This window comes from Sycon ciliatum, chromosome 1, assembly GCF_964019385.1.
Source record: "Sycon ciliatum chromosome 1, ocSycCili1.1, whole genome shotgun sequence".
Classification (NCBI taxonomy): Eukaryota; Metazoa; Porifera; class Calcarea; order Leucosolenida; family Sycettidae; genus Sycon; species Sycon ciliatum.
Window position 1 is genome coordinate 91699613 of NC_088643.1, and position 11939 is coordinate 91711551.

At 45.7% G+C, this 11939-nt stretch overlaps 1 protein-coding gene across 2 annotated transcripts in view; it reads right to left on the reverse strand.

The window, feature by feature from the left end:
* LOC135806456 (tRNA (32-2'-O)-methyltransferase regulator THADA-like) overlaps positions 1-11939 on the reverse strand; it is a 43911-nt gene that overhangs the window by 13931 nt on the left and 18041 nt on the right. For both annotated transcript variants that reach the window (XM_065320646.1, XM_065320645.1), the window contains exons 16-31: positions 11374-11570; positions 10866-11051; positions 9987-10074; positions 8814-9007; positions 7522-7677; positions 7034-7189; positions 5688-5808; positions 4779-4930; positions 3829-3936; positions 3334-3598; positions 2906-3139; positions 2177-2367; positions 1793-1902; positions 1189-1327; positions 631-691; positions 276-340 (exon numbers count right to left, since the gene is read on the reverse strand). In XM_065320646.1, coding sequence (XP_065176718.1) covers positions 276-340; positions 631-691; positions 1189-1327; positions 1793-1902; positions 2177-2367; positions 2906-3139; positions 3334-3598; positions 3829-3936; positions 4779-4930; positions 5688-5808; positions 7034-7189; positions 7522-7677; positions 8814-9007; positions 9987-10074; positions 10866-11051; positions 11374-11570 — 2423 coding nt within the window. The remainder of the gene's footprint in view (positions 1-275; positions 341-630; positions 692-1188; positions 1328-1792; positions 1903-2176; positions 2368-2905; positions 3140-3333; positions 3599-3828; positions 3937-4778; positions 4931-5687; positions 5809-7033; positions 7190-7521; positions 7678-8813; positions 9008-9986; positions 10075-10865; positions 11052-11373; positions 11571-11939) is intronic.

An 11939-nucleotide genomic window follows, 5' to 3' on the forward strand; every position in this document is an offset into this window, starting at 1 on the left:
CATCAAGGTTACTAAGTTCCTTCCAGAAGCTGAGCCATAATAGTATACTCAAAGTATGTAGTGCAGAGCAGCCTGTGAAGTGTTAGTATACATTATACATGTACAACCATTACTTCTTCCCTTTCACGCTATTCACAGTACATGTCCATGCTAACTCTTTGACAGTACTTTCTGGAGTGTTCCAGCCTGGCTGGTCAACAACTATACTATATCACTCATTCCCCCATCACAGGAGAAACGTGTGTGGGAGACTACGCTGCTGAAGTGCTGCTAACCTGAGATAAAGCGGTGTCAACCGTTTCCCCTGCTTCAACTGGCTGCGATACCAGGTGCATCAGCTCTACAGAAAAGAAAGAACCAAACAGTGCAGCGAGTAACGGCACAAATTCAACTCGTCAAAAGTAGCACATGACATTCATATACTGGAAATCCACATTGGGAAAAAAACATCACATTCCACTGCAGGTCACCAAATAAAATTCTAAAACTGTCCTCATCAGTTTTCGATCTAGTTAAAACTTGAACTAGCCTGTACAGTAGTTGAGTAGAATTGAGAATGTGAATACATGCTCTACTTTGTACAGTACTCAAGAACTTAGTACAGTTCGGAGGCTACCGGCAAGCACTTACCTTGAACTACCAGTTTCAAACATGAGAAGTTTTGACTAGATGGCTGTGTAATCAATATAGCCTGAATGCAAGGCACAGATGCAGGCAAGCACGTGTCAAGACTCACAAACATAGGTTAATAGTGATGAGTGACAATGTAGTGCAGCAGCCACACAACTACTCAGTATATTGGGTACCAGTGCTAGATGTAGACGGTTTGCTTCACCATCGGAAACGGCGCAAAACATGTTTCGAAATTCAGCCATTGCCAGTTTTTATTTATTTTCCCCTTCCCGTAGCCAGGGAATATAGGCCAATATGGAGGGAGGGGGCGATAGCCTTTTTCTCAGAATGCACACATGCACGCGCATGCACACACCAACACACACCCACGCACGCACGCACACAAGTGAAAACTATTGATGCGCCATACTGGGTTGATAAGCAGTGTGCAATATTACATAGACCTAGGCTTTGTTGGTTTGTTTTCATTTTCTTTCATTTCCGTCGTCTCCGATGAGTGCATCCTAATAAACATGCTCAGATAGTACCGTGTGTGTTCACGATACCAGCACATACCTGCACATATCTAGGTAGACCAGCACTACGGCGTGTGACAGACAGAGCACTATCACTGCAGGACAGTGATGCTCTCAGGTCATCAAGCAATGACCTGACCCACTCCAAAGGTAGCTGATTCAGACTGGGGTCGGAACACCTGCAGCACAGAACACATGTATTTCTACCAGGGCATACATACAGACTATGTGAGGCATCATGTAGCCCCTGTCTATCTCATGATCATCACCAATAATCAGGTCTCGGTGCAGTTCACCGTGCCTACAACGAAAGGAGCAACTCTCACCAAACAGTACAACCCTTGCATGGATTTGTCAGCCCTCATTCTAGCATAGGTAGTTTCAATACTATCCAACACCCTAGCAAATTTTTTTAAGATCAACAAGATACATGTACTTATGAGCAGAATTGTTGAGTGAAGAGCATTCACTTCACAATGACAAAATTCCCAAAGACTAAAGGACCAAAATTGGCAAAACACTGCAGGCCTGGTGATATACGAGAAATGAATTACAATGTGGTTATGACAAACCTTTGCAACAGAATAGTTCAAGCTACACCAGAAACCCCTGCCAACGTGGATAGAATGTATACTGACACTTACCTCCACAAATGCTGGCATAGGATTACAAAGCCATTGTGTACTTGCTCAAAGGCACCAAGATGTCGAGAGGATATGAGCTGCTTCACAAAGAAAGCTCCAACCTCTTGCACCTGTGGCACAAAACATCAGCAGTGCAGGACGACAGCACATGACCTTGAGACAAGAGCTGACTGGCTAAGCTTGGTTGGCATGGGGGGGGGGGGGGAGGAGAAAACAGAGATGGATGGGGAGGTGAAGGAATTTAGGTGTCTCTGGCACTGTGAAAGATTCGTGAATACCAAGTACGTAATAAGAGTACATGTGCGCAAATTGCAGCCCATACTGAAGGCTGAGTGCACACAGCAGTTTTAATACAGTCAAGTAGTGAACACGACAGCACTGTACCTGTGCAGCAGAAAGCAGGACTAGATCTAGTTGTGTCTTGCACATGACATTGGGCACACTGCACACTTGCAACAGATGAGCAAGTAGAAGTGCTGACTCCTTCAGACACCGCCAACTGCACACGACCACCAGCTGGGATTGAAAATCTTTAGCTGCCAAGTCAGGATTGGCTGATAAACCAGCATCTGAGACTAAAAAAGAAAAGGGAGTGAGAGTGAGAGATAGACAGGCAGGCAGACAGACACACAGACACACAGACCGACCGACAGACAGACAGACACACAGACAGACAAAAGCGTAAGTAAGAGAAAGGCAGAGAGACGGAGCACTAATAGTGTGTCATAGGAATGTTGTGAACCAGCACAGACGACAGCAAGAACACATAAACAGAGCGTGCGACTACGCACGCGAGTTTGGAAAAGCAGACTTTGCATGGCGGACTTCTGGCAGAATTTTTAGAAAGAAAGTGCATCGTATACCCCAGAAAACACGGTCCCTTGAGTGGTTCAGATCTACAACTATTAGTGAGGAACACTTGCTTCACTCGTCACAAAATTGTTCAAGTATAAAGCAAGGCCCCAGCAAGCCATGGTATGCAGACACTGCACTGACATGGTCCAGTCTACATTATAGATTATAGATTGTGAGTCGTTTGGATTTAGTGCTGATGGTGGTATATGCTTAACCTATAGACACACAAACATGATTCATCACACACAATCAACTTACCTTCATCCACACAGTAGCCTTCCGGTGTATCGTTACACACAACTGGCTGCACTACACAGGCAAGCTGAATGCACATCTTAATGCAGTCACGCAAGAACTCGGCAGCTTGGCCGGACTGAGACTGGTCAGCTGATAGCTGCTGGATAAGCTTGGCAACAGATGGTTGCGAGAGCATGGATCGTAGTGACATTACTAGACCATACAGTGAGCATTGGGAGAATGACGCTAGCAACCCTACAGCACAGCAGTGAACAACACGTCACAATCACAGACATCACATTGCAGATGCACAATGGAACATAAAATCCACACCGCATAGCTCTGAAATTAGTGTCCATCTTTGGTTGATTTTTAACAAGCACATACACAAACACATTGCCCAAATGAGAAGTATTGCTCTGCAGCCCTGCCTACATCAATTAACTCACCTTGCGACTGGGCGATGGCAAGCCGATGATTGATGCATGACAAGTACTGCTGCCAGAGCTTCAACATACGGCCATGAAGTGGAATCTGAGCAGCTCCTGATATACTACGAACACGATTTTGTGCATCTACAGTGCCAGTGCTGCTCTCCAGCTGTTCTTGGGGAATAGTTAGCACAGGAGCACTTGCGGACTGCCCTGATGCAAGAGGGCATGAGAACAGCTCCACTGAAAGCTCCAGCTCAGCTTGGCAGCACTCCACAAAGTTCTAAACACAAGAGAGTACATCAGAATACATGTACACGGATGTACGCACAATATATCAACGAGAGCACAATAAAAGTTATCGCCAAAGTCACACCAACCTCTTCGAGAGCACAATAGATGACAGAGTCAAAGCAGCCAAAAGAATCCCGGTGTGCATGCACTGGCAATGTTGCGCAGGTGTAAGTGTGGCTATTATTGGTGATGCACTATGATAACAGCACAATCACTTACCTTGATAATGATTTGCAGTAGATACTGGGAAGTCGTACAGTCCTCAGCGCGGGGGCTGGATGCTAACCAACACATGCACTGGATGTAGGAGTCACGGTACACTGCGTTCTATGCAACACAGAGAAACACCGGCCACGTGCACCACATTCAAAGGACACACAGTTATCATGCATGGAAAAGTCGATATTGATACTGATGATCTGATTGCCAGCTGCTCACCTGAGGAGCTCAACACCCTAGAGACCCAGCCAGGTGCTATTGCCTTCACCCTGTGCGCATACACCAGCTGCTCAAAATTACAAACAACACTACCGATGTTCTCGGATGGAGAGCCAAGTATAGAAAAGAAAAAGGGACCAAGGAACTACAAGAGCTGAGCTGATTGTTAGTAACTGGTGGTGTAAGTGGACAATATAGCCTAGCTTGTACTTCCTTGGTCCCTTTTTCTTTACTACCGATGTTGTGAAGACATAAAGAAATTCGATACCGCTAACATCTGAACTGTGTTGTTGGGAAAAATAAAAACAAAGTAGAAAATGATGTGTTTCGCTCTAATAATTATGGAATGTGGGCAGCAAGCATGCTGTCCATGAGCTACTGCACCTCACACTCGCTTGTACGCGGGCAATACTGGCTTGATACATAACCTCACGGCTGACACCGTTCAGTCATGTATCAGCCGGCATTGCTCTTGTACTCACTCGTACCCAGGCACTAAATCATACGTATAGACCACGCTTCGCCAGGGGAATTTATATTTGTGTTACTACAGGAGTTTACATACTGCTAGTAACTCTAGAATGGAAAGGACCGGCAATCCCAGAAGTCGAGAACACAATACTTTAAAGTTAAAACCTCATATTCGACAGGATAGTTGGCAACATTCTACCCACGTTCCACGCCGAACGCAGTGGCATATTCAAACTTGCATGCACCATGATGCAGCCTACCTGAAATCCCAGGGAGTTACTAGGAAGAGCAACGACAAGCAGTGTGACGAGAAGTTCCTGATTGGAACTATACGATTCATTCAGTACGTTGTTGATGAGGTTCTGAACAACATGTGGTTGACTAAGAATCGCTGTGGTACTGAATGATGCAACTGGAGAAAGACAGAAGGCCAGACAAATTGCGCACAAAGCACCTACTGAACAGATGAAAGAGAGCAGGAGGGGGAGAGAAAAGGGTGAAAGTGTGTGTGTGCATGCGTGCGTGCATGAGAGAGAGAGAGAGAGAGAGAGAGAGAGAGAGAGAGAGAGAGAGAGAGAGAGAGAGAGAGAGAGAGAGAGAGAGAGAGTGAGAGAGAGAGAGAGAGAGAGAGAGAGAGAGAGTGAGAGAGAGAGAGAGAGAGAGAGAGAGAGAGAGAGAGAGAGAGAGAGAGAGAGAGAGAGAGAGAGAGAGAGAGAGAGAGAGAGAGAGAGAGAGAGAGAGAGAGTAAGTTACATTTATAAAGACAGGTAAGTCTAACAAATGAGGACTGAGACCTCTACAACAGGGTTTTTACGCCTGAAAGCAGGTGCATGATTTAACAAGCAGGTTGTCAGTCTAGATTGAGAGAGAGAGAGAGAGAGAGAGAGAGAGAGAGAGAGAGAGAGAGAGAGAGAGAGAGAGAGAAAGAGAGAGAGAGAGAGAGAGAGAGAGAGAGAGAGAGAGAGAGAGAGAGAGAGAGAGAGAGAGAGACAGAGACAGAGAGAAAGAGAGAGAGAGAGAGAGAGAGAGAGAGAGGGAGAGAGAGAGAGAGAGAGAGAGAGAGAGAGAGAGAGAGAGAGAGAGAGAGAGAGAGAGAGAGAGAGAGAGAGAGAGAGAGAGAGAGAGAGAGAGAGCGAGAGAGAGAGAACATCCCATCAACTCAAACTTACCAGGACTGGGGAAGGCATCAACAATGACGTGTAGAAGGCGCAATGCAGCAGTGCGGCGTTGAAAGCACGCAACTGGCTCAATGCATGAAATAAGCAGTTCCACCAGCCATGTTAAGAACCCCTGGACAGAATAAAATACAAGAAGATATGACGGACAAAGATGTTGGGACTTCGGCGGTAATGAGTTATAAAGAAGGTGGCTGCTCCGATTGTTGGACCTCATGCTTCCTGTCGACTGACAGGACTGACTTTATCAGGTCAGTCAGCAGGAAGCGAGAGATTCAACATTCGAAGCAGCCACCTCCGTCATAAGAAGATATGACTCGCATTTTAACAACACCAGAAAGCTAAACGAGAGAGCTTGGAAGCTCAGGGCCCTACGCTATGCTTTGTTGCTTAGCTCATCGTGCATGTTGTTAGAACTGATGGAAATATTTCCTGGGACCGGCGCTGACTCTGCCGATCACGGGCGTTCTGGAGTCGACGGGATCTCCCAACGACGTTTCCTGTGATGGCGCTGACTCGCCCGTTCACGATTATTTTGGAGACGACGGGATCTCTCTTCCAAAGTATGTTTTTGCTGACGCATCCTATCACCTATTCGGCAACTAGCGTCCATTCTAATTCCATTTCCTCCTCGTCTCCCTATTTCTTTCCAGAAAGTCTCCCTATACATCAGGGAGTCGTATACATAATACGACGAATATTGTGGTTAGCTGTTTGTGGCCAGCTGTGTTTGATGGTACGGCACGGTACGGGACAGATACGGGAGCCAGCAAATACTGTGGCCAGCTGTTTGTGGCCAGGTACGTTTGATGGTACGGTACGGGACTAGACAGATACGGGATAGCGCCAGGCGTGACACAAACAAACAAACAAACACCAAATTAAAGCTGTGTGGACCCTGGCTAGCGCCAGACGTTACTGAAGTAACGTCTTCTGCATAGCTACGGGAATAATAATAGATATGTCAGCACATCATTTACCACCATGCAACATAAATATAAAATACAGTAAATGGAACAAATGCATACCGTGAAACTCCTCTAATCAGGACTCCCAGATCCGGGCACTGCTGTCTAGCGGGCGCCTTTAAGACCACCCCTTCTTGAGTCACGGGATTGTCAGACCAGTGCCCGCTTCGAAAGGTAAACCGAAAATAAAAATTACATGAACTACTGAAGTAGTAGTTTTATATGTTACAATCTTGTACATCGCATTGTAAACCTGACATGTACAAGTCTGCCAGGAGTCAATGGTTTAGTTGATTGGCATTTTCGCATAAGTAATGTCTAGATACCTGATCTACATGTACTTTGTAGTTTCAGCGCACCACCAGAACTCACCACACACATGTCCAAATAACTCTGGTACTTTTCTAGTTGGTCTCTTCGCTTGGCAGTGTCCCGTTCCGACGGTGAAGCGGCCATACTAGCTTGTTTACGGAGCCGGTCACTCTCTCGCACCGCCACATGTAGACTGGCGTGCATACGCAAGAGTACCTAGCACGCAACATAAACCATGGTAGTGACACAAACAATGAAGACAATTTTAATATGAATTAATGTATCCACAACCAGTGTTCAGATGTTGATGCTGCATGTAATACTGCAGGAAGAAGCAAGTTTCAACCACTGGCCGACCAAGTGGTCAGATCAGGTACAAAAGGTATCCTCATTAAACATACCGGTAGTATGTGCTACCAATCTAGTACAGGGTACACGTACTCCATCACCCAAGATAGGACTTGGCAGGAATCCTACCGGTATTTGCCGTAGCTGATGCAGTGTGATAAATACAGCAAATGATCGGAAGAAGAGCCACACTAAAATACCTTTTTCATTGATGTTTCCAAACGTTGGCGAAACGACGGGTCCTGGCTGCTGAGATTGTATGGCAAGAAGAACTGCATGAGGTCAATGTCCTCCACTGACAGTGGTTCCGATGTCTGACGTGATTCGCAGAGAAGAGCCAATGCATTGAGACGTACCTGAGCATAGCGAAGGCAGTACATATTGAATACACATACTAAGGTGCATTCATGGATTAGATCACATCATCAATAAAAAGCTTCATACAGCGAAATACACACACACACATACACTACTACTACTACTGCTATCAATCAGCTACCCCTTGGGGTCACGCCGCCCTCCACTCAGAGAACTGAGCGCAAGGTGAGGGGCAGTGGTGCAAACAAAACAGGAAGTACAGCAAAATGAATTGAAAAAAGGAAATCAAAACAAGCTGCCATATTGATGGAAAGGGACTCACAAACAGAGGAAGGAAATATCACAAACCAGATGAACAGTCTGCTGTAGGTCCACTATAAGTATAACATGCAACGACTGAAAAAGGAACAAAATTAATGTGAACATGATGTTCTGTTCAACAATAACGTCTGTACGCGTACTGCTTCGGCCTTCATGCACCAGGAAAGCACCATCTTGAGCTGGAGGGTGGGCACCAAACGTCCCACAAGGGCTCCACAAGACGTACTTTCACGAAACGACGAGGAGTATGCGCAGCAAGCTAACATCACTACACCATCGCCGCACGACGACTGGCCACTCAGGTCCAAACAACACGGCAAATTCACAATTCCAGCTATCACCGCGCAGGAATAAATTGTTGCGAGTGTGACCTGTATCCTTTTTTCATCCAGGAATCCACTTGTTTTGCCGAACGCCACTGCATTGTTACAGGCTGGGGATTGATCCGAGGGCTCGCCACGCCACTGCGGAGGATGCGGAAAGGACGCAAGAAGACGGTGACGGCAACAAATTACCCGCCCTGGTCATCAGCTCACTGAATGTCCTTCCGCGCGAGCGAAACCGGCTGCAAGGCATGAAAAGCCTACTGCCAGTCAATACCCAGGGACGACCCTGACCAGAAGGCCAAGGCCGCCCCGTGGAGGAGGCCAACAAAGAGAAAACCAGGAGCTAACAAATCTGCTTCCTCTCCGCGAATTTTCACACACACACACACACATACACACACACACACACACTCTCTCTCTCTCTCTCTCTCTCTCTCTCTCTCTCTCACACACACACACACACACACATACACACACACACACACACACACACACACGCGCGCGCGCGCACAGGCACGCAAACTGACCTCATCATCACTATGAGCCAAAGCCTGCTTCAATATGCCAGCATAGTCACTCCACTGGCACATGTCACCGGTTGTTGTCTTGCTGGTGGTGCTGCTGGGATTCCTGTGCTGGTTGGATGCCATTTTCTGACGAGTACTGCCAGTCCTGATGTGATGCAGGCACAGCAGAAGAGCTGACAAGATGCCAGCGTTATCTGAGCAACAAAAATACACAATAACGCCACACCGTCACGGCACAGTATGTGGAATACGAACACAATGCAACAATTGGTTATCGAATTGAGAGGCACCTTCCGCGAAAGTGGGTACATGTACAGTGCGTATCGGTTATAGTGTGGTCGTATACAAGAATATACTGCTTACAAGAATGAACACTCATTTTTTCATAATCATAACACATATTTTATGTGTATGTTTATTCTTACAAGCAGTATTATCGCATAGTAGAATATATCGGCCCTAAGAATGGATTTTGTGTAGCAAAATATGCCAGATTAGTGCAAAGTGTATCGCCTGTAGTAATAACATCTGTGCTCTGTGCATACTCAATACAATAATATTCAACACAAAAAGAGAGTTATGTCCAAGGGAGCATTGGAGAATCACTTTTTCTGTTCAGTCGGACTCTTTCTTCCGACTTCTCTCGTATCCGCTGCTCCGCAGTCGCCTAGCACGACCGCGAGATTGATCCGTGTGTACGTGTATCATGTGTACGTGTCTACATGCCAAACGTGCGCGCATACATGTACATGTACATGTATGATGTCACACGTGATTTATCGTGTGTAAGAAATATCGGCAATAAGAATCAAATGTCGTTTTTCAAACACCCACGCTATAACCGATACCTACTGTACATGTATTCACATTTTTCTTAGGAGCTGCATCATCTGGACCAAGCAGCCATACTGGAACTAGTTCACCCAACAGAGAGTGTGTGAGAGAGAGAGAGAGGGGGGGGGGGGGGGGAGCAATAGTATTGAGTAGTACCACAGCAACAGACAAATACAACTGTCACCTAACAGCCAGATCCAACTTCGCCCGGGCCACCCCATTTTTGTACTTGAAAGTACACAAACCTGTACTTTTGCTGGTTCATTTCTCTGGAACTAAAATATAGGGCAGCATGTGACTGGATACTGTGGGTAGTATCACAAAGAACTTTACGCCTACCTCCTTGCTTGTGCAGAGCAGCAGAAAGAGAGGTGGACAGGTATGCCAGACTGTTGGGTGTGTTGCGAAACAGTACAGGTAAACAAAACTGACAACAACAACAACAACAACAACAACAACAACAACAACAACAACAACAACAACAACAACAACAACAACAACAACAACAACAACAACAACAACAACAACAACAACAACAACAACAACAACAACAACAACAACAACAACAACAACAACAACAACAACAACAACAACAACAACAACAACAACAACACATACATACACTCGCATGCACACACAGGCATAATAGACAAAGGCACATATATGAGCACACATGCACATGGACATGCACATCACAATACAACGAAAGAACGCTTGAAGCACATTAGCAATTACTATCATTATCTGGTTGGTGGCAAGAATTCTATAGAAGCAGATCAGCTCTGATCCGTCTCATGTCAATGATCTCTATTTACCAAATCTCATCCACAGTCAGCACAAACTACGCTCATACCCGAACTACTTCGGAGTTCACACACAAGTGCATCCACAGTGCAATTAGAATCAGACAACAATACATATACGGGCCCATTGAGTCAGAGTGACCATGCAGGATACTGAAAAGGACGCTGCTACGCTCAATCTGATATTGTGATAGATGAGCTGTGGTCACCACTCTACACTGCGCTCTTAGCTCACAAGCTCCACTTGCGCAACAACACAAACAATGCCAAAAATCCAATGTTCTGTTGCACAATCTTGGACGGAGTCGAACAAAATAACAGAAGTGAATTGTCCGAAGGAATATTGTTATTTGGCTGGTCATTTCCCAGCAACAAAGAAAACGTGATACAATGTAGATCCATTCCTGTCACTCACTTCAGTCAGGTGTGTCCTCACGCGGCTACCACCAGTACATAGCCAGTGCAATAGTGGATCAAGCCATGTCCTCTGCCATGCTTCAACTAGCAAAGTCGTGTGCTCTTCTGAAGACTGCTGCTGTTGCTGATGCTTTTGAAGCTGCTCATAGTGGCAGCCACACAGTTTGTTGAAGAGATCACTGGCCTGAATGGGGCAATAGGCAAAGAGGAAAACCAGCCACCAGTCTCATCAGAAATAAATTGTAAATATTTACAAAATAGACAGCAGCACATTGGTCAGGAGTTATGACTTCATTGCATTCGGGACATGAGTAATGGAGCAGATGCACAATTTCAAAGTAAGAAGGCACACACTACAGCTGTCCAGGATCATGCTTGGCAACCTAGTGACTACTCGCATTACACATAATACCAATGTCAGATCAGAGTGCGCCGGCAACATCACAATCTTCCCAATCTCTACAATCTCCACCAACTCACACAAGTCATTGAGGAGTGAGACTTACAGGAGAATGCAATTTCAAATCCTTGATCACCGCAAGAAGGTCATCGGGCAAGGTGGGGCATAACTCTAATATGAACACAACATCAGTGTGCTGGGCGAAGCTGGCAAGTAATAGGTACTTGCCACGGATGTGCCAAGACAGATTTAGCAATGTGTGCAAAGTTGGCCGGATAAGAGACTGGCTTTGTGCAACATCATCTGCATAGCACAATGGAAACAATAACGGACAAGAAAATGAAAAGGTAAGTTTAAAATCATATCTCGCAATTTCAAATTCGTACCCACAATCAATGTAGTACTCCACCATACAACATACTAATTGGCTGTTGCAGGGTTCTGGAAATGGATGCAGAAACACTACACATTGTAAAGACCAGTACAAGGGCACATGATCTGCAAGAAATCGCACGTGCCTTATCAATCCCTGTGCCATTTCGTACATACACCCCTAAGTCCGGTAGTCGGTACATTGTATTGTCAATATAAATAAACGCTGCGATCAATAGACAAGGTTCACTTTGTAGTCTGCGACGTCCTGACTACTGAATGGAGCATCTTGTTCTCCTT